General features: G+C 37.2%; 1 protein-coding gene across 1 annotated transcript in view; it reads left to right on the forward strand.

The window, feature by feature from the left end:
• Nucleotides 1-24753, forward strand: part of LRP1 (LDL receptor protein 1) — a 744558-nt gene that overhangs the window by 479006 nt on the left and 240799 nt on the right. Inside the window, exons 55-56 of the mRNA XM_068228249.1 lie at nt 8350-8511; nt 16208-16360. Coding sequence (XP_068084350.1) covers nt 8350-8511; nt 16208-16360 — 315 coding nt within the window. The remainder of the gene's footprint in view (nt 1-8349; nt 8512-16207; nt 16361-24753) is intronic.

A 24753-nucleotide genomic window follows, 5' to 3' on the forward strand; every position in this document is an offset into this window, starting at 1 on the left:
TCCCTACGTTGCTTAGTAGTCTGTACGGTATGGCTCTGTTTACTAGTCTTTCTAAGCACTGTGTAGTATGAATGCCCTCTTTGTGCCTTTCATGTACTTATTGTATTCAAGTATACAAGGACTTCCCTTTACAGTTACTTCCCGTTTAGTGTTCACCATTAATCACTAGAAATATGTAATTCACTGTCACTCTGTACCTATTATAACCGGTCTGTACCTAATTAATTAAAATATTATTGGTAGCCATTGGCAACTAAATACGCCACGCCATATAGACATCTGCACCAGAGCTCCAGGGAATAGCTCTACATATCCAACATTATTTTGTTAAATACATGAAGGTTTAAAGGAAGAGAAATGCAGCGATAATTTATATTCCATGACTACACTATTTGGAACTCCTAATCTCGCCCACAATTTCATCAATAATCAAGGAAATACGTGGTTCATAAAAGCCAGTATTCTCGTAGCCCGGCACCTACTGTCAGCTGTCACCTATCGCCAGCTGAGAAACGACAAGAATTTCCAGGGCTCATCACCCATGTGGCACATCAGACAATGAATCTGCATATAAATGTTGAAATACTTTGTCATCTCATAGGGCACGTTGCCAGTGATTCTCGGTGTGTAAGAACACCCAAGTACATATGAAGTTTCCATGCCTACAAAGACTGTACAATTAAAAAATTACATCGACACTAAAATCTTCGATCCCTCTACTTGATGACATTATTGAAAGTAGTTAAAATTATAGCCAACAAATAGCACAACAAGCTATAAATTATGCCCATGCATAAAAACGGAGATCTCCGGGGCCCGTCAACAACGGTTGGCCGCAGTACTACGGAGATCTCTGGGGCTCGTCGTCAATGTGTTAACAGTGAAAAAATTGTTTGTGTATTAACCTTACTATTTTACTCAGTTGAGACCAAGAAGGGAAAGATTCTACCAACTTGGAAAACATATCAGAGCTGAAATAAAGATTTGAAAAACAAACCACTAGTGTGGAATATTGCTATTGTGGTTATAATGAATAAGTTTGTAATTTAAGTTTCTTCATCCAACTTTTAGTTTGGTTGCTATGAAGGTTTTGTTTTCGAAAGTAGGGCCAAGTTGAATTATTCACTTCTTGCTCTTACTGGTTCAATTATTCATTTCATTTTCATTAGCTCCTCAACTGAGGTTGATGTCGGGAAGAGCATCTGGCCATTCAAACGTGCCATATAAATTCATCTTGCCTCATCCGCGACACTGTATCAGAAAATGAGGTTAACAGGTAGACATACTGTACCCGTAAAAATGTGTTCATATCTTTAAGGCGCTTGATATTAAATGAACGAGCAGGATTCTTAATCTAGGGAGTGGCTTTATCATTGGAGCTGGAGAGATTATTATGATAAATTGAGTTTATTGATCATCAAAAGCAAGTTCGTATCACCTTCGTACAGCAGCGTGGAAGTGTCGTGGCTGGTTGGTACCTCCAAGTCCTGGGATGGTGCTGGACATCGACTGGGCAGGGACCACACCTGCTCGGATGAGGAGTTCTGGAATGTCTGGAGGTTCTGGAAATGTCTCAACGTTCTGGAAGTCTCGACGTTCTGGAATGTCCCGACATTCTGGAATGTCTCGAAGATTGGCACAAGTTCCGGGGTTCGATTCGAGACGTAATTCACACCTGAATTTCCTGCACGGCACTCCACACATTCAGGGCACTGTCTGAACAGATATGACCCTTTAATTATGGTTATTGCACTCTAGATATTAAATCAAAACGTTCTGGAATAATCACTCGAAGAACAAGTACTGGTAGAAATGCAAGTTCATAATGCAAGCCCACTGTAAGTCAGAATGTTCTAGAGGATTACTGTCACTGCAGTCCTAAATGCATAGTTCTGAAGATTTAAAACATATTGGCAATGAACTGAATAAGTAGCACTCGGAAACTGTCCTGTTGCATTAATAAGCGAAGTGAATAGCCATTAAAGAAAATAATATTCGAAAGAAAAAGTCTGACTTCATAAATTACGGATCACTCAAAATACTGGAAAGTTCTAGGCTTTCGGGAAATGCAATATGCGTATTCCGAATTGTCACAGTCTTTAAGAATCAAAACATAAGTCCCTGTGCAGCACTTGGAAAGCATTGCATATTTCACAATTAAACGTAATGTTGAATGTCCCCTAAGTTCAATGTTCCAGAAATTGATTCAAAAATATAAGTTCGAATAAGTTCGAAACGTAAGTTCAATGCGATACACAACACACGTGAAAATTCAATCGTCGTCGAATAAGTAAGTCCTTATGTGGGTGGCACTTCAAAAAAAAAAAAAAAAAAGTTCCAATGTGTAGAGATAACAAAGTTCCAATGTGCCAAAATGTTAAAGTCCCAACACGACACTCGAAGAAAATAAAGTTCCGATGACAATGTTCCAGTACGTCACCTTAAGAAAATAATAAAGTCTTATCGCGACACTTGGTGAAAATAACTAAGTTCCAATGAGACGCTTCAGAAAAAAACAAAGTTCTTATATGGCACTTTAAGAAAATATCAAAGTCCAATCACGACACACGAAAAAAAAACAAAGTCCCAATGTGTCAATATGACTAAGTTCCAATACGATGCTCTCAAAAGTAAAGTCCCATTCAGGCACTTCAAGAATATGACAAAGTCTTGATACAACACTTAGAAAATACCGAACTTGGATTTCGCAGACTGTCGACTAGAAGTTCGACACGCACAAGACTTCTCTTGTCACCCGTGTCACAGAGACGGCGGAGTGACAGACACTGAATTCGTAGGTCGGGTGGGCCTCCTTTTATACACGTTCGCATGGAAGTGTCTAGAACTCGGGTACTATCTACCCTTATAACTTCTATAATACTCGGCGGATTTTCTTGAAATCTTAAGATATGATGTCCATTGTAAAGGCTTTCAAGTTGGCAGTGTCAAAATAGCGATGAATTAGCTCAAAAATGTACTTTTGAGGACGAGCTGGATCATTACCATATATGGTAGCGGATAGCTGGCTTACGGCGGCCACGTCACTCGCTGGGTACGTCACTGCGTTCGGCGGGCTGCCTACCTTCCACCTTGTGCGAAGTTCAACAAACATACTTCGGACTTCTGTCGTAGCGGTGTTCCCGGTACAATACAGAGGACTAATGTGTACTTACAGTCAACCATTGCCAGATCATATCATGGAGTGTCCTTTGTGCCGTTCTTCCAGTGAAAATATTATGGGATGATATTTATTTTGCCTTCATACCACTTCAAAATTGGGTTTCCACTCTTAAGGTATGTGGTTAATTTGGTTATATTTTCATGGTTTTAATTAAATTTTCCAAAATTTTGCTTGCATCTTTTTTTTTTTTTTTTTTTTTAACCGCTCATTAACAGCCATTAATTACCACCATCCACAAAGGTTTATTTTCTCCTTTGACCCATCTGTTTGGATGAGAACATAGTGGAGAATATAATGTACTGCACAAGGAAGTGTGTTATTACCAGGGCCTGGATTTTGCTGGCTGAATAAAGACCAAAAATAACCTATAAAATGACCTAAAATTCCTCAAAATATGACTTAGAATGAGAAAATGACTTAAAAATATAAATAAATATATAAAGGAAAATATGCATTTTCCTAAAATAGTAAATATGTGTACTGTCTACATTACCTTTAACTCAAATGCAGTGAATACAATTATTATCAAATAATAATAAGAAGAAAGAAAGATTAATATTTCAGTCCTTTTTAAAAATGCGGTTATTACAAGCAGCATACAGTATATATGTGGTCATTATTAGGATATTGTACAGTAGCCTCTGTGGCTCAAGTGGCAGTGCATTGGCCTCTCACCGCTGGGTTCTGTGGTTCAAATCCCGGTCACTCCATGTGAGATTTGTGCTGGACAAAGCAGAGGCAGGACAGGTTTTTCTCTGGGTACTCCAGTTTTCCCTGTCATCTTTTATTCCAGCAACACTCTCCACTATCATTTCATTTCATCTGTCAGTCATTAATCATTGCCCCAGAGGAGTGCGACAGGCTTTGCCGCCGGCACAATTCCTGTCTTCGCCGCAAGATGGGGGCTTCATTCATTCCATCCCTGACCCGATCACTGACTAGAAAACAGGTTGTAGGTTTTCATTGGGATATTGTACAATCACTGCAACCCACTGATATTCTGGATACCACATGTTTATCGCGATCCCCATGTATCTGAATGGAAAATCTTATATTTGCTGCCCCTTTTACTTCACATATGAGGACAAATCAGATATAAACAGGATTTAAAAAAAAAAACATTTATTGAAAAACAAAAGGCTATTAGTTTTTTCCATATAATTTCCTGCTTTAGAAATACATTTCTCCCAGTGAGAAGGAAGGTATTTTTATCGCAGCATCGTAGAATGAAGCTGGTTGTGTCAGCAGCCATTTGCGCACAAATTCCTCCACGTCCTCATCATCTTGAAATCATTGCTGTCGTGGAGTTTCTTTAAGCGGTACAAACAAATGGAAATTGCAGGGCGATAGGCTGTAAGGAGGATGAAGAAGTTCAGTCCAGTGCATTTCCTGCAGTTTGGAGACTGTTAGAGCTACAGTATGGGGCCTGGCATTGTCATGGAGGAGGATCACCTGTCGAATCGGTTGGTCTGATCTTTTGCGGCGATACGCATCCCTCACCTTGTTCAACAGCTTGCACTAGTAAGCACAATTGATTGTGCGTCACTCATGCAAAAAATCAGTTTTCAAAGTTTTCAAAGTGAGTAATAACCCTTTGTTTGAGTATTCTCTTTTATTGAAATCTCAGACTATACTCAGATATGTTGATTATCCTATGTAAATGCATAAAAAACTAAATTATAATGTACAATAATTAAAAATAACTTGAAAACAAGATATTATAACAAATTGCTAAAAATGATAAAATAATGAGGAAAAATTGAAAAAAGAAAAAAAAAAACAACTTAAAAGTAAATAATGGCAAAAAATGACAAAACTTAATAAGTGGGTGATTAGAAATGTGTATGATGCACTTAAAATATGACTGGGCATCAAAATTTGGTCCCTGGTTATTACCTCTACAGGTAATAACTTATGAATGACATCATGAAGACCGCAAGAATGAAATGATGATGGCCAATCATCATGTGATCTTGGGAAAGTATAAGAGGGCCTGATGAGTTGTATGTTAGGCCCCTTTAAACAACAAGCATTATGAAAGTATAAGAGGAAGGTGCAAAATTCTGAATGTAGTGAATGGAAAGGTTGAACAATGGGGATTGAAGATCAGCATGGAGAAGAGCAAGGCAATGGTGATGAGTAGTGAAAAGAAAGAAGAAAGAGGAACTATTAAAATTGGAGACAAGGAACTTGAAGTACTTGGGAATAGAACTGATGTAAAATGCTAGACTGGATATGGAAATCGGTGGAGGAATACAACTTGGGAGTCTCTTCTATCACCAGGTACGGAATCTAATATTGAAGGTTGTAGAAGCAATGTACAAGAGAAATTGTGTACCTGTAATGACATGTGTAGCAGAAACCTGTACAGTGACACACAGAGAGATAAGAGTTACAGTAACTACAGACAACTGTAATGAAGCTCTTGAGGAGTATGATGTGGAGTTAGAAGTGAAGACGTATGAAAATATTTAAGAGTGGAAAAGGTAAATTTAAAAACTAGACCAAACCATACTGAAATGGTTTGGATATATCAAACAGATAAATGAAGAAAGAATGCTAAAACAAGTTCTGGAAGGGCAGATGACAGTGAAAAGAGGTTGAGGAAGACAGAGATTACAATGGATGGACTTCATGAAAAATAGTACAAGACAATGGAACTTTGACTAGAACACAGTGTTGGATTAGGAGTGGTGGAGAGGAACCATATTTGCCCCCACCCAGTGTCAACTGGGAAACGGAAACTATGATGATGATTTTGCCTCTGAAGATGCCAAAATATGGCATATGAAAAGGAATAGTGAATGGATAAGACATGAAGAGCAGGAAGACGCAAATTAATTGGCTTAACCCTTTGGCACTCAGCCTATATGCAGGTGTTTGTTCGAAGACACTCAGACCAATTTTTGTGATTTTCCAAAGCAAATTACAAAAATTTAACACGTAAAGAGTTTAACACACATTAAAATAAAATTAATCACACTAATACAGGAAACTATGAGCATTTCAGAAATGAATATACCTTGAAGGTATTGTTATTGGTTAAGCCCAAAAAATTTATTAAATTTCAAAAATAAATTTTTAAAAATAAATTATTGTTTTCAATGACAGAAAAATTAGACATTGTTGCGTCTTCCTTCTTTACTCTTAGACGTGGATGAAAGAACATTTAATTCTGAATAATTTGATATCAATATGATGTGTGTGCTGCAATTCACTCATGAAGCATTGCACAAAGTTATTCAGTGTACATGTAATGGTCATCGAAGTCAGGGCCTCGCGGTCCGATGCACGGTGAGCAGTTACGACCGTGTCACTTCCCACATAACGGGAATCACTTTCGGCAAAAGAAGGTCATTATTACTGTCTAAATCATCTGAAAATTCATGGATATCGGCCTCATTCGGCCTTGAATATGGCCTAGCCATTACTATAAAAAGATGACGCAAGCACGTGCAACAACGGAGTTATGAAAAGGGGTAAAATTGTAGTTTATGAAGTGCATCGAACACACGATATACCAAAGAAATGAAATAAACTATAAACAAAACTCATAGCAAGATCAACTTGTTGTATTCATAAGCCAATCAAAACAGATCCATTCAATAACAACTTCAAATAACCACAACATAAACATTCACGGTCAACAGATTTCATTTGTCGAAAATAAAAATATTTTGTAGGGCTGGTGGATATATCTGTTGAGTTAAACGCAAATTCAACGCTTTAATGTACCGTCATGATCAACTGTTACGATTTAACAGCTACGCAAATGATCAAAATCCGTAATAAAGACAGAGCCGATGTATCGGCGCCGTGAGTGTTTTCGCCATAATCTCTCGCGCCGATAGATCGGCGCGCTGAGTGCGAAAGGGTTAAAGGAATAAAGGAGGACATGGTGGAAAAGAAATACCACAGAATGCAGTTTATATGGTAATGGACATTATTATTAGAGGACCATCAACAAGATTACAGGATTCCGAGATCAAATGATCAACCAAGATCGCATGAATAGGAATCGGGCCAGCAACACCTGGTTGCAAGAGCGTAAAGAAGCCCATTCCAAAAGGTTGAAGAAATACTGGGCTGATCGAAAGAAGAAGAACCGGAAATGAATGATGCCCAAAGTGGTCTTGAGTACAAACAAACAAACAAACAAACAAACAAACAAACAACAAAAACCTAATTGCTGATATTGTGTTACTTAGTATATCTAAGAAATGAGAGTAATAGGAAAGAATGAGTGATGGCTTCTATGAGAACAACAATATGGAAAGGTATCAAAAGAAGAATTACCTGTTAGTACTTTTCTCAAGTGCTGTTATGAATAACGAATTGTTTCAGTGTATAAACTGTTTTATGAAAAAATTCCATTATAGACCGTTGAGGCCTCAGGAGAAGAGGAAGGACTTTGGTTCTAATGTCGTAAGAGGCAACTGAAAGGGGTGCCAGGGGCTTTTAACTTAGGAGCATGGGTTGGTGACCACGCGGCCCTTAGATGAATCCTGGCATGGCTTCCCCTTGTGACAGGCTCCTCACTTTCATCTATCCTATCCAACCTCCCTTGGTCGACTCTTCTTCTTTTCTGACCGTGACTGTATTAGAACATTGGAGGCCAAGGGAGTCTTTCATTCTCACACCTTTCGTGGCCCTTGTCTTTTTTTGGCTGATACCATCAACTTTTGAAGTGTTGGATCCCTTCCATTTTTTCGCTCTGATTAGTGTTAATAGAGGATGGTTGCCCATTTTTACTTAAAACAATAATCACCACCACCACCACCACCACCACCACCACCACCACCAACATTCCTGAGGTAGAGGATTGGAATTGCTATCCATTGGGGGAATACAGCCAGCGTTATGGGCATGTTTCCAAATACTGCTCCATTAGACAACATTTTGAATTTTTGATATTATGTTGAACCTTGATTTAAGTTGTTACTTTGATCTTAGTTGAATATTTTCCTGGCAGTTTGTATGACCATAATAAGAATAAATCTAATTTAAAATGGATTGCTTGTTTGTGGCAGATAAGTTATTACTGGATTACACTATTTTGCATGATGTTCCTGTACCCTTCAGGTTGTTTTTGGTAAGAAACTGTTTGTAAATAACTTAAGTATAAATTTGTCGACATCTCTGCTAACCAAGTACAATTCTTTGAACAGGATGACTGTGGTGATGGATCTGATGAACCGAAACATTGCCCAGACTTTCACTGCCTCCCAGGTCAGTTCCAGTGTCATAATAATCTCTGTATCCATCCATCACAGTTGTGCAATAGTGATGATGACTGTGGAGACAATTCAGATGAACAGGACTGCAATAACGTGAGTATCACCCTTTGAATCTGATACCTTGTAAAATTAACAGAAAGATTGTTCAGTAAATTTTGGGATATTGAATTTAATTTTTACTAGTTTTTATCACTCATCATTGACCCGGTGACATCTTGAAATGTTGTAATGTTTTAAGCCATTTTGACATGTAAAGAGATGAATTTAGCTTGCTGGCAAGTTCAGTTAATGTAAAGAATAGAATAGAATTTATCGTCATTAATCAATATACAGTAGAAGTCCGCTATAGCGAGTACGGCATATAATGAGAACTCCGTTATAGCGACGACTTTTTTCTGTCCCTTCAAAATTCCTATATTAAACTGTGTATCGCCCTTCGGTTACAGCGAGAACCCTATCACTGACGCATCCGTTATTACGAGCAATTAAGCGCGCGCGATTTTTTCCGTTACCGATATTTAAGCACACCAGTGATGATATTGCATGCGATCGATTACCTTCGGCATCGTTTCCTCGCTATGTGCACTAGCGATTTCTCTCGTCGATATTCGAAGGCGATGTCGGAATCGATTAGTAATACCCGTCGACAGCTGTTCCGTAAAGAAAATTCAAAATAAAAGAGAACATATGTTCGTAATAAATGCGTAAATAATGTGTCGGATAATGGTTGTTAACTCGTTAAAAATTAAGGTTGACTAAACAACTGCTTAATTTTGAGGCTAAATACTGCAATTAAGTAAGAATGGGATACACCTCGAGATATGGCAGAGTGCTTAATTGATTTCTGAGATTAGTTTATATTTTGTCGCGTCTGGTTAAATTACGGAAAGGCTATTATGAAAATTTATAGCGAGAAAGTTATCATTTCTCTACTGACGCTTGAAGTGTGTTTTCATCATACGTATAGTACGATGTATAGTACCATACGGATAGGTTAGGATATGTGACGCTGTTTGAATAAGAAAACTGAAACGTTTGCAACGAAATGCGATCGATCATCTACGGTACGGTATAGTTTTGTCACTTTGTGCATTTGCGAGCTCTCTCGTTGATATTCAAAGGCGATGTTGGAGTTGATTAGTAATACCCATTGACTGCTGTTCTCTAAAGAAAATTTGAAATGAAAGAGGATAACACGTTTTTGTAATAAATGCGTAAATAACGTGGCCAATAGCAGTTGTTAACTCGTTAAAAATAAAGACTGAAGTAAACGATATCTTAATTTTAATGTTATATACGGAAATTAGGTAAGAATATGATACACCTCAAGATATGGCAGAGTACATCACTGATTTCAGAGGATATTTCATATCTTCTCGCGTCTAGTTTCGCTAGCTGCGACAACCGGTTGTACGGTGCCTCTGTGTTTCTCAAATCTGCAGAATGGCGTCAAAACATGCGACCCTTTGAATTCTTAGAAAAGCCATGGCTACTCAGTGGCAGAGTTATAACGCATCTATAGTACTTGACGCTTAGTAAAATTAAGGTTTATAGACAGCAGGAATATTTCCGTGATGGATAGTCGTATTGTAAAGATACGTGAAAAAGGTATTGCCGGCAAATTTTCAACGGGTTCTAGTCGATATTATGATGCCAATTTTAAGTTAATGGTTATTAAACACTCAAAAATGTAGAATAATTGTACAGCCGCAAGAAAATACGGCATAGGCCTAACTAAAGCCAATATTTGGCGTTAGCGTGAAGATAAAGAGCTAAAAAAATGCATACTATACAAAAAATGCATTCAGTGGTCCGCAACAAGGACACTTTAAAGAAGTTGAAGATGAAATTGTGAGGTATGTGCACAAAAAACGCAAGGGCCGAATGGCCATACCGTGGCGCAATAAACTCAGTCATTGACTTTCAACGTCCGCGATTAGGCCTATACATCGCTAGCCACTGAAGTTGGCCGAACCCGGCAAGCGAAACGTGCGTGTAGTGGTAGCCGGTTATATCTGACGCTGCATAAAAGTAACAGTTTTGTAGACAGCAAGAATAATTTCCTGATGGATCGTTGTATTGTAGAGACACATGGAATAGGTACTGCCGGAAAATTTTCAACGGGTTCTCTTCGGTATTATGATGCCAATGTTAAGTTAATGGTCCTTAATTCCACGGAAATGAAGAATAATTGTGCAGCCGCAAAAAAAAAAAAGAAAAAGAAATACAGCGTGGCGAATGGCAATGTTCGGTGTCTAAAAATAGTCTAAAAATGCGTAGGCCTACTGTACAACAAGGCATTCATATGATTTAACAAAGTTCTTATTGAGCCTGATTTAAATTTTTTGAAGGAAAAAGAGGGGTTCATCTTGGATTCGGAGAAATATGGTACTATATTTTTTTCAGAATGAAATTAAACATACACTTTCGCGTAGTATAGGAATCCCCCCCCCCCAAAAAAAAAAAATAATTAAGTAAACTGTAGTGTGGATATCATCTGCAGAAACACAAGTTTTAAACAAACTGACTGCCATTTCTCACCAATTTTAATGAGCATGGGGTGTTTTCCGACATTTATACAAACATCGGCTATAACGACAATCTGTTATAGTGAGTAAATTTTTCGCCGTCATGAATTCTCGCTATAATGGACTTCTACTGTACATGTAATAGACGAAGTCAAGCAAAAATTGTTCTTAAAATTATGAATATACAAGGTTTCACAATATAGCTAAATTAGCTATGTTGATTTCCCTTTCAAGTAGCAATAACAATATACTCTTTTACACTTCATCTCCCTTGCAATATATCCTGTATTAAATATTTTATGCTTTACCTACAAGTAATATGTCTATATATGTATTTACATATCTTTACTAATTTAAATGGAGGTAATAATAATTTCGTGTGGCTATTTCTAGCCGGGTGCAGCCCTTGTAAGGCTACGCAGTGGCCTCCACGGTATGCACTAGCCATGCGTCTTGGTAGGTGTGCTAGGTACCAACTGATGAGCCCAGCCTAGCACACGAGGGCGAAACCCTGGCAACCAGGAATGAGTTAGCTGGAAAATTTATAATGTCCAATAATGGACCATTTATATTGGTATTATAAATTTACTCATTCGGAACAAATACTACAGATTCCCTATGGGAATCAACGTCTGTATTATCTGGTATGTGAGTTGCAGAGATGTTGGGGACAGCACAAACACCCAGCCCCCGAGCCATTGGAATTAACCAATGAAGGTTAAAATCATCGACCCGGCCGGGAATCAAACTCGGAACCCTTTGAACTGAAGGCCAGTACGCTGACCATTCAGCCAACGAGTCGGACATTTAAATGGAGGTGCACTAATCTCTTCAAATTCCTGCACAATTTTAATGCTTTTCACTGTCAGCTAATGTTTTAGAGTAATTTGAAAATTTCATTGACCTCTTAATTCCAATGAGAGCTTGTCAAAAAAGTATAATTCCTGTAATTATATTTTTGCATTTTCCTTAATCTAGAGGAGTGTATTATTTCTCCTTCTTGTTACCGGGTGAGTTGGCCATGTGGTTCGAAGTGCGCAACTGTAAGCTTGCATCGGGGAGATGGTGGGTTCAAACCCTAATTTCGGCAGCCCTGAAGGTGGTTTTCCATGTTTGCCATTTTCACACCAGGCAAATGCTGGGGCTGTACCTTAATTAAGGCCACGGCCATTTCCTTCCCACTCCTAGCCGTTTTCTCTCCCATCGTCGCCATAAGACCTATCTGTGTTGTTGTGACGTAAAGCAACTAGCAAATAGTTCTCCTTCTTGTATTATGCTGATGTACCTCCATCCTTAATGGGTAATTAATCAGGTTTTCTTTCATGTCCATTATGCATTCGTAAGTGTGTATTGAGGGAAGAGTCATTATTCTCAGTTCATGAAAAATGGCTATACACAATTCCTTGTCTGAAATTCCCTGTATGCATGTGATTGTTTTCTTTTGCCATATAAAAGCATCCTGAGCCCCTATGCAATTCCCCTATATAATTGTGCTATACTGTAGATTTGAATGAAAGAAAACATTGTAAGCAGATTTCATTTGAAGTTTTTGGAATATAAATATATCACTCAGGACAGTTTCTTACACAGTTGTTGTGTATGAACATTCCTGCTCAGTTTTGAATCTGAATGTAATCCTAAAATTTTCACTGACTTGTTACTGTTCTCCCTAGTTGTATTGCTTAGATGAAAGGAAATATCTTCAGTTTTATTGCTGTTTCAGATAAATTTGTTCCCATTGAACTGTGCTAATGACTCCTCTAACCTCTCCCTGTTTTGATTAACTACATTTTCGAATTCTTTGTCTGCTGTTATGAGAATAATACAGACTTGCCTGGTAAGTTCCCAGATAAGTCATAATGTATACAAGAAAAAGGAATGACCCTACTACTGACCCTTGTATTACTTCTACTGTTACTTGGAGTAACTTCAAGTGTTGATCGCCAACAATTACCTTTTAGCTTCTGTTTGCGAGGAAATATTTAACTAATGATAGTTCAAGACCATTAGTGCTTAAATTTAGAAATTATCTTCTCATGTTACACTGCATCAAGATCAATAAGTGTGGTACAAGTAATTTTGTGGGACTCAAAATGATTGTTTCAGAGATTGCACTTTCTCCAAGTTGGATGATTTCCCTGCCCAGGAACTAAATCGAGAAGCATTCATTAACCCATAGAGTGGGGCTCACTTCAGGTGACACTGTTGGAGTGAGCCCGATAGTGGGCTCATCATGCGAGGTGCAGAAAATATTTTTTACTTTTTATCTCCGTTGCAAAACAAGCACTAGGTTTGAAACTTTCTCCATATGTTCTGAGAGGTTCTGCCATGTGATAGAATTTTTTCACATTCATGCATCATGAATCCCCTTGTTTTCTGGTACAGTTGCGTAATGCAAGTACAACCTATGTGGCGCTTACCTATTGCTGGTGTGTGAAGATAAGTCAATGTGCTCTGTGATATTGCAAATTTTGATTAGAATGTGTTCAGCTCTCATAAGTTATTTTGTTGGCATATAAATAGCTCTTTTGTAATTTTTTTTTAAATTCTACATGTAGCGTTTCCTACTTGTTGTGAACATGTCTAAAGGAATTGTAGATCTTCCGAGTGATGATATAGGCCTATAGGATTTCCTTGAACTCAGTGACTGTAGTTTAGAAAGTAATGGCAAAACTATCCCGCTATTAGATGCTCCATCCGAATAGGCTTACTGCCTAGATGCCACGGCCAGGTGCTGAGTTGAAGCTCTGATAAGAGTAGCGAGTCAGAAAGTTAGAGTGATTTGCCTCCCACTCCACATATTGGGATGTAACAGGATGTAGGAGAGCCTAATTTCCAGCTACATACCAAACTGGAATTTAGGGCAAAATTTAAAATAAAACAAGCATCGGACAAAATATTTGAGCATTTCATTGATGATTAAGCCAAAGCCCAAAAGCCTATACAATATCATGTCTATAAGTACAGGCCGTGAAAGCATTAATGGCAACAATAATAATGCTATTTGCTTTACATCCCACTAACTACTTTTACGGTCTTCGGAGACGCCGAGGTGCCGGAGTTTAGTCCCGCAGGAGTTCTTTTACGTGCCAGTAAATCTACCGACACGAGGCTGTCGTATTTGAGCACCTTCAAATACCAGGATCAAACCTGCCAAGTTGGGGTTGGAAGGCCAGCGCCTTAACCGTCTGAGCCACTCAGCCCGGCACACATTGATGATTAACTATCTGAACTTATTTGCAGAACAAGCTAATCTGTATGTTCAGTAGTCAGTCAGTACAAGCTAGTATAGGAATGGCTAAAATGAAAAGAAGTAGAGAGGGGGATTGGGTCACTACTAACAAGGGCATAATTCAAAAGCTACAGTTATTGCATTATTTTTCTCACAACAGATTGTTTGTCACGTTTGTGTTTCACAAGACCATGCCTGAGAAACTTCTTTCCTTCCTCTGAAATTTTTATGATCGGTAAGTATCCCCGAAACTCTACAAAGTGAAGCCAGTTTTAGACATCCTAGTAACAAAATTTAAAATCTCCTATTTGCCAGAAGGTCATCTAAGTATTGACAAAAGTTTACTCCTTTGGAATGCTCGCTCGTAATGGTAAATATACATTCTGAAGAAGAAATCTTGTTTTGGGATGGAATTTTTAAATTATATGAGGCCAAAGCAGGATATGTGTAGCATGTCTTGTGGTACACAGGCAAGGAAACTGATTGGTAAATGAAGTTTGTAGGGTTGAATATTTCTCAGCATACCAAGCACTGAAAAGTTTTGTTTGTTCTAGCCGAACTTCTTCTAAATAAGGAATACCTCGTAGATTTAAATAGCTATTAAAGTAGCCCAGAACTCTTCAATCAGCTCAATAAGTTTCAGACAGACGCTGTCGGTACTGTAAAATCCAACAGAAAGAATGTTCCGAAGGACGTCATGGGGAAAAAGGTTAAAAAATGTTGAGGTGGTTTTTGCCTATAAAATAAGCTCATGGCCTTGAAGTGGAAAGACAAGAGAGATGTATGCATGCTGAGTAGCATTTGTAATGCAGAAATGCGCTCTGTACGAAACAAGAAAGGAGAAATAAAAGAGAAGCCAGTCATATGTATTGAGTACAGTGACTCAATGGGAGGGGTGGACTTAGCGGATCAATATATCGTGCGATACAGTCCAGCTAGAGGAAAAAGAATACAAAGTAGACACCTACAGAATATAACGATGTTCAGTGCTTTCGTGATATATATAAAACATGGCGGCAAATTCACTCAGTTTGAGTCTCATGTTCAAATGGTGCAGATGGTGGTGATTGTAATCTTCAGGTATGCAAATGCTACCCCTAACGCAGCCTTGCCAGTTCTTCATTTTGGTAATTAGGTTGATGGGGTTGTAAATATAATTTACGTATCTCTTCATATGGTTATGAGTATTTAAAGGTTACATGCATCGGAGAGTGCATATAAGTCGCTGGTAAGACCTCGCTTAGACTATTATTCCCATCTGTTGGACCCATATCAAGATTACTCGATTCAAGAACTGGAAAATATCCAAAGGAAAGAAGTATGATTTCTTTTCTTAGGCGATTTCCGACAAACGAGTAGTGTTATGAAATTGCTGCAAACATTCAGTTAGGTAGACTTAGGAGTAAGGAGACAATGTGCTCAACTAAGTGGTATGTTCCAAGCTGTCAGCAGTTACATGAGGTGGAATGAAATCAGTAGACAAATAAGCTTGAATGGAGTTTTCAAAGTAGGAAAGATCATAATATGAAAATTAAATTGGAATTCAAGAGGACAAATTAAAGTAAATATTTGTTTATATGAAGAGGAATTAGGAATTTAAATAATTTACCAAATTTTTGATGGACTTCCATCTTCTTTGAAATAATTTAAGAATAGTTCGGGTAAACAATTAATAGGAAATGTACCACCTGGGTAACAGCCTTGAATATTGATTATTGATGATTGATCAGTTGATCTTGAGAAGCACAGTACATGATCTTGAAATGTCTTCAAAGATCTATTCAGTCAAAAGCAGGAAACTATTAATGTATTGCATCCATCTCCTCAATATTAATTTATATGATCTTCCAAGATGTGCCACCAGCATTTCAAGTGGAAGGTTCTGGACCTTCTGCCACATAGTTCAGACCTTGTGCATACATCTACACTGTAAGACTATTACCCTAAATTTATGTCTATGCTTCCCCAGAATACTTTTATCAGTATGTTTTACCTGTAGTGTTTTGACAAGTATAATCTTTCATTTCAGTACACTTGCCTGAATACACAGTTTAAGTGTCATGGTAATGAAACTGTTCAAGATCACTGCATCTCTCTCAACAAGAAATGTGATGGTATCGAGGACTGTATGGATGGAATGGATGAAAAGAACTGTCCACCCAAGACATGTTCTACTAATCAGGTGAGTCAGGTTTTGTGAATGTCCTATTGAAAGTCACTTTTGTATCTTCTATTATAGCTTCATGCATTATTATGTATTTAAACCTGGACTCAGTTATAAGTGCTTTGATGTTGACATCCATTTACAGTGAAACCTCTAAGATGCAGACACTCCCCTGATGTGGATATAATTTATGTTGTGACATAAATCCTGAAGCAGCAATGATAACGTTATTTCTTTTTTCTTTTTTTTGCGGACACTGCAAGGTATGGGCACATACACCTATGCTTTAATCTTTTCACTACGGATGCAAATAAAGGAAAATTTGAACTGCAAGACAGTGTAGGTTTATACAATCCAAAAGACTTGTTTTTTTTTTCAAAATGGCGCCCGGTAATGACGACGTAGTGTTTTATTCTCCGAGTAAATTAACCGTAAAATGTGACGAAAAGTGCGGAAAATGTCGAAAATTAGTGAAAAATGGAATGTTGTGTGATTCATGTGATTGATGGTGGCATTATAAGTGCGGAAATTGCCCTAGAGACGTAAAAACTAATGAAAATGTTGACTGGATTTGTGAGCAGTGTGTTCGTAATGTTGTTGTTGGGGACGGCGTTGACGAAGCACCGAAAATAGTCGATGAGGAATATAAAAGTGCATTAGAAATTATAAACATTCTAAAAAAGGACAATGAGACTCTTAAAGTCGAAAATCAAGAATTAAAAGAAAGACTGCGATCGCTAGAATTTGGGACTGACCATTCTTCGAGTGATATACCGGTACAAGTAACAAACTCGAGCACGTGGTATCAAGTAGTTCGTGGATGGCCGGCTAAGAAGAAATCTACAACTGAATTTCCGGAAATAAACATCAGAAATAGGTTTTCTGCCCTAAATAATTTAATTCTGGAAGAAAGTGATCGCGCGCGTGAAACCAAATCATCGCGATCCGTTGCCGTGCCGAGTTTAAAATTTAGGCCTAGAATTCAGATTCAAGACCCAGTTAGGCCTAAATCAGCGAAGGAAGCTGTGTTTGGTGATAGCCAAGGAAGGGGAATTGCGGGAGTGATTAACGACGAGAATATAGCAGCAACCGGAGAAATATATCCAGGAGCTTCTATCAACAGTGTTGTGGAAAACGTAGAAGCAGCAACTAGGAACTTTGGGAGTGGCGATGCAGTGCTTATCATCGGTGGGACGAACGACTTAGCTCGCGACGACGCCAAGAATGTAGGATCAAAACTTAAACATACACTAGGGAAGCTGACCCACACTAACGTTTTTGTAGTGAACGTGCCCCACAGGCATGATTTGAGTAGAGACTCGTGTGTGAACATTGAAGTGGACAAGGTCAATACAGATATTGTTAAAATTTGTAAACATTTTCGGAATACTCAGGTTATTGAATGCAGCAGTTTTGAGAGATACTGTTATACAAAACATGGCCTCCATCTAAACAATTCAGGTAAACGAAAGATAGCAAATATTGTTCTAGATTTTATTAATCTTAAGATATGTACTGTAAAACAGGCAACTCCCTTGAGTTATAATACTGACCAGGAAAACTAGTAGAAAGAGCCAGCTGTACTTCAAGCTGGCTCAGTCAACTAGAAAAAGAAACTCAGGGTAGTAAGGAATTTCAAATTACCCAATTGCAACAGTCAAGGTTTAGGGAGGAAGGGGGTCTGAGATTGCTCTTGGTAAACTGTCAAAGTGTAGTAAATAAACAATTAAAATTCGGTACATTGATGGAATCTTATGAGACTGATGTGGTGATAGGAGTGGAATCGTGGTTGAAAGAAGGGGTGGGTAATAGAGAAGTATTTCCAGAAGGGTACACAGTCTATCGTAGAGACCGAGGAGATAAAAAGGGAGGGGGGCTGTTTATTCTGGTGAAGGAAACTTACTGTTCACACGAATGGTGTACCGATGAAAGGGATAAAATATTAGGGATAAAATTAGTTTGTGATAATATGAAGGAGGTGGGAATTATAGGAACATACAGGCCTGGAAGAGAGGAAAGAGACATGGAAATATTTGAAAAAATAATAGATTATACTTGTAAAAACAATAATAATGATATGGTAATAATTGGGGGAGATCTAAATTTGCCTGAAGTTGAATGGAAAGGAGCTGCAAGTGAAGCCCATGAACAGAAACTGGCAAATAAGTTAATTTGGGAGGGAGGATTTACACAAGTAGTACAAGAACCGACTCGTCTCAATAACTTACTAGATGTATTCTTGGTTAAACCATGGGAAATTGTTGATAAAACTGAGGTAATTGAAGGAATAGGAGACGATAAGGCTGTAATAATGGATGTAGGACTCGTACCAAAAAGGCTTAATAAGAGTGTTACACAAGACAAGAAATTGTACAGAAAAACTAAAGTTGATGAATTTGGGACTTACCTTAAATCACAATTCAATTGTTGGATAAGTGAAGGGAGTAACGTGGATACACTTTGGGCTAAATTTAAAGGAATTATTTGGGAAGGAGAGAAGAGATTTGTACCTGTTAAGAAGGGTAAAATGACCTCAGATCCTGTTTATTATACAAGGGAAATAAGAAAATCAAAAAGAAAATGTAGAATAGTAAACAGGAAAATCAAAGAGGGTAGGGAGAGTAGAGAAACTAGAAAACAGCTAATGAGGGAACTGAATAGAGTGAAAAAGGAAGCAAAAGAGAATTATATGAATGGCATACTGCACCATCCTGAGGGGTAGTTTCATCCTTGCACCATATTGGGCGACCATTTTTAATATGAACGCTAACTTGGGTAACAATTGCTCCGGCTATTTTCCCCTCACTCTCGCATCACTCTAATAGATCATTTAATGGATGAATGCATAATAAATTTGATGCAAAGTGTCGTTGGCTAAGTTCACTTTAAATATTCATCATATACGCAGTTATCGCCTCATAGAATTCTAGCGATATCGTAACTTAAAAATTCTCCTATCAGAATATATGATATGGTAATCCTTACTTTGCCTCGTGACACCTCTCAGGGATAATTAAATTGCTTTTTTGAACCATACTATTTTACCGTGAGGTCAAGTGAGGCACCACATTTCTACTTCAATAAATCATTATCGATACCATTCATCATCCTAAATCATTATTATGTTTTCCAAGTCCAATCATCCGAATATAAGTGAAGAAAGTAAATAAAATATTTTTTTTAATGGATTAATTCAAAATTATCTAAATCCTAAAAATATTAGCCTATCTCCTAAAATAATAACCTCTAAATTAGAAAATCTATATTTTATTTCTTGATTCCGGAATCACAAAAGAAAATCCACTAATAATTATCATCATTAATTATCTTCTTCTTCTCTAATAAAGAAATCTTTAGGTTGAAAATAAATCTAAGTCCCTAATCCTCATTAAATTTCTTAATAAAATATAGTTTAAGTCCATCAGTTCTTGTTTCTTCTATATAAAAAACAACTGATAATTAAAAAAAATAATTTAAAAAAAAATGCTTATTTTCATCATTATCACTTCAACATTCCATCACAATTCACTCATTTCGGCGTCTTAACGTTAGTAATCACAAGTAAGTTCCAAATATTTTGGCCCAAAAATGGCTATTTCAAATATATTTTGTTCTTAAAATGAGAAATATTGTTCTCCTCGACCGTATCATTTGATTAAAATATTCAAATAACACCTTAAATAAATGTAGGTATCGTTCAAAGTCTAATTATAATTGTAGTTCTAATAGAAATTGTACCAAACATGTTTTAGGGTTTAGCAATAATTAATCAGGTATCACTGATTCCGTAGGAATGCATTTGGTTACCTCTTATATTTAATTGCGGTAAAGATTTTAAATTATGGGATTATTCTTTGAATCAAATTCATTCTTGACAACAAACTTCCAATAATATTTAGTACAACGTTGGTATAAATTAACTATGAAGACAACAAGTTTCCCTTCATTTATTTCCTACTTGGATATTTCTTCCGAAGACAGTGTATGGTAACCCAAATATACGAAATGTGCGATGTATTTCATTGTACGCGTGTACCATTAACCCTATATACCACTCATTACCATTTTATTATTCTGCCGCAAATGGTAATCATCACCATCGGCCCATACTACGTCGTATTTACCGCCAAAACTACCTATAAATATATCTATCTTTCCGTCTACTAACATTAATTACCATAATGTCTCATAATTCAATCACATAAACATATCACGACGAATAGTTATTCACAATTGCACATTAACATGCCACTCAAATCGTAAATTCTCTATGTAAACATTTATCATCACCAACATGACGGCAAATCATTCCAACAATATATTACTTTACTACAATGGTGCTCTTTTGGGTTAAAATTCATATATTATACGCGGAAACACGCTAGCCTAAAAATGAAATGCATATATAAATCAAATAAGTTAATATGTACTCACATTTCATTGCGTCGTTTCGGCAATCACATTTAGGTTATTCGTAAATCAACTATCTTCTTCAAGAATATATAATTAAGGTTACGTCACTTTAAATACGATGTTTTTATCCCATAATGGTTAGAAATTACATTCCAAATCTCTCCTGGTTTAGCTTTAAGCATTCCTATATAATGGCATAGATTGTAAAATCTGGAAGAGGTACCTATTCCCCTATTAATAATAATAATAATAATTCAACATGGACAATCTCGTTTCGAAGATGGTAATGTCTGTGATTTAATCACGAAGAACTAGGTAAAACAACGTACCAAATATACACTATAACTACCACTACAAATTTACTGCATATCAATTTCAAGAAAATAAAGTAACTCTTTGGAACTTATCTTGTGATCACTGACGTTAGATGGTCGGCTTTGGCCTTGATGTTGTCATCTAGGGATTGCGTCGTACGGCTCCATCCTCTGCTACGTCACCATCAGGTTGTGATTTTGGGACTCGAGATAGCAGAACAGCTGGGCGGTTTCCGTCAGACAGCCGGCTCCATCTTTGGTTTAGCCTCTCATCATGTTGTTGCAGTCAATCATAACAGAAAGAAACATTTCCAAATCGTGAATTAATTTCATATTCATATTCTCAGGAATAAATATCAGGTCTGTCTCTAATATCAGGTTTTTTAGGACAATACTTCAATATTAATCTTTGGTAGCAATTTAACAGTTAAATTGTTTCAAGTTATCTCCGTAAATATTTTCTTCTGTTCGGCTAATCAACCTATACTGCGTAATATTCAACTTGGTTGCTCGCACGGACTTGAGTATCCACTCCGACTACTGTTCGGGTATTTCCTAACTCTTTCTTCACGATATTCCTTTGTGTATGTTTGTTTTCCAAATATTCTCTCACTTCGCAAGTTCTCCAGTCGGTAACTTCTACAATATCTCCCTTCTATTCACACGAAGATTGGCTTTACTTCTTGAGGATAAATTTATTTCGATTTACGTTACGGATTTTTCTTATTGTTCAGCTTCTTGTTCTTGTTTTAACAATTTTGAAACCCTCTATTATTTTATCACGGCCGCATGGATCCTTGACAATTTTCCGTCTCGGTCCGTGATCTAGGCATCTTTAATTCATCAAATAAATATCTTTGCCGTCACGTGCACGGCCTTCTTGATTATATACACGTTCGTAAAATGTATACACTTCGAAATCACGGCCTAATTTATTTAACATATGCATTCCTTTCTGACATATGGCCCAATTACGTAATCTTCGCGATCATTACCGTGCATGGCAAACTTATAACTTCGTATGACGACCTTCATTCCGATATCAGGACGATGAAAACGGTACAATACTTCAAGAGGGTAATGACCACAAAGGGAAATGGAAAAAGCTGTATTCATATATCAGGAATCAAAAAGGAAAAGGAATCCAAATTCCTACAATGGTGGGAGAAGGGGGTGAACACTATTTAACAGATACTGAGAAAGCAAACCTATTTAGTAGGGAATTTAGAGATTCAGTAGATGATTGTCAAGAGTTGGAAACCGAAACAGAAGATAGAGAGGGAGAGAGACAGAGGGAAACAAGAAGCTTCTCATTCACAAACGAAGATATTTTCAGAGAAATCCAACTGCTTCAGCAAGGAAAAGCAGCAGGAAGTGATCAAATCACTGGGGAGGTATTAAAGACAATGGGGTGGTACATAGTGCCTTATTTAAAATTTCTCTTTGACTATGTCATAAATAATAGTGTAATACCAAAGGAATGGAAGGAATCTATAATAATACCAATTTATAAAGGAAAGGGTGATAAAAGGAAACCAGAGAACTACAGACCAATCAGCCTGACCAGTATAGTTTGTAAAATTCTGGAGAGTTTAATATCGAAGTACATCAGAGGGATATGTAATGATAAAAATTGGTTCATGAGGAGCCAGTATGGATTTAGAAAGAAATTTTCTTGTGAGGCACAACTGGTGGGATTTCAGCAGGACATATCAGATCAGTTGGATTCAGGAGGTCAGTTAGATTGCATAGCCATAGATCTTTCCAAAGCCTTTGATAGATTGGAACATGGAATATTATTAAAGAAATTGGAGGGAATAGGATTGGACGTAAGGGTTACACGTTGGATAAAGCATTTCTAAATTCAAGGGTTCAGAAAGTCAAAGTAGGAAATAATGTATCTCAGGAAGAGAAAGTTTGGAAGGGTATTGCACAGGGTAGTATAATCGGTCCGTTACTTTTCTTAATATACACAAATGATTTAGGGAACAATATAACATCAAAAATAAGATTGTATGCAGATGACATAATTGTTTATAGGGAAATAAATAACATTGAGGATTGTTCAGAATTTTAAGGGACCTTGAAAGTATCCAACAATAGGTTGAAGAAAATAATATGAAGGTTAATGGAGGCAAATCAACTGTTACAACTTTTACAAACAGGAGCTTTAAAACTGAATTTGAATATACTTTGGATGAGGTAGTTATCCCAAAAGATGGCAAGTGCAAATACTTTGGTGTGAGATTTGAAAGTAATTTGCACTGGAAGGGTCATATTGATGACATTGTTGGGAAAGCATACAGATCACTACATGTCATAATGAGGCTACTTAAAGGATGCAACAAAGAATTAAAAGAAAAAAGTTACTTGAGTATGTTTCGTCCATTATTGGAATATGCAAACAGTGTTTGGGATCCTCACCAAGAATACCTAATAAAAGAAATAGATAGTGTGCAGAGGAAAGCAGCAAGATTTGTAACAGGGGATTTCAGGAGAAAGAGTAGTGTATCAGAAATGTTAAAGGAACTTGGGTGGGAAACTTTAAGTAAGAGAAGGGAGAAAACTAGACTTACAGGATTATATAGAGCCTATACAGGAGAAGAAGCATTGGGGAGATATCCGTGAGAGGCTTCAGTTGGAAAATAATTATATTGGCAGGACTGACCACAAATATAAAATTAGAAGGAATTTTAGCAGAAGCGATTGGGGTAAATTTTCATTCATTGGGAAGGGTGTGAAGGAGTGGAACAGTTTACCAGGGGTAGTGTTTGATCCTTTTCCAAAATCTGTACAGATATTCAAGAAGAGAATAAACAACAACAGAGAAAATAAATGAAGTGTTAGAGGGCATTCGACCAGTGCAGGTTATTGTAAATAAAAAAATGTGTGTGAATAAATTAATTCCATCCCCTGGTCTAAGGAGTTTGGACAGCCAAAGTAGGGGACTGCCTGTAGGGGTGAAGTACAGTGGGGACTTCGAGGGCCCTGGGACCGCTACGGTAGCTGTGAAGGCCCTTCAGGAACTCTGAAAAGTGGTGGCAAAAGGGGCTCTGGTTAAGACGCAGCAGGTCGTTATGCTACTTAGGATCCCGAACGGGTAAAAAAAAAAAAATTGCAATGTAAATATTAATGTTATACCAGTTGTATAGTATCATTTGAAGTCATTCCACATACTGTATATCAGTTGACTATATTTGTAAGTAGTACAGGAGATATTATAAATAGAATTTTGTAAACAATATAAATTTATTAAGGATGAGTTGTGTGTTTAATAGAAAACATTGTTAGCGTAAATTGTATAATATTGTATTATAGGAAAAATTTTCTTCTCTTGTTAATTTAATATTTAGTGCTTGACAATAATGTATTTTAGTGTACCATTTGCCACCGAGGTAGACACCTCATTTGCAAATAAAGAGATTTTGATTTGATTTTGATATAAATAAATGCAGAATACTATAGCAATTTCCTGGAAATGCTTGTGTATTTAGGATGTATGTGGTAGCCTACTGAATCTTGGCAATTACAGTGGCATTAGTACGGATTTGAAGGGTGTGTCATAAATATGTTGCCTTCATTTCTACAACTTTTCACTTAGCTAATTATCAAGGCAAGACAACAAAGCTGTCCAGTAGTTCTGTGTAGTCGCTTTCTTTCAATACATAGCTGTGATGTCTACAA

This window comes from Anabrus simplex, chromosome 6 (assembly GCF_040414725.1).
Source record: "Anabrus simplex isolate iqAnaSimp1 chromosome 6, ASM4041472v1, whole genome shotgun sequence".
Classification (NCBI taxonomy): Eukaryota; Metazoa; Arthropoda; class Insecta; order Orthoptera; family Tettigoniidae; genus Anabrus; species Anabrus simplex.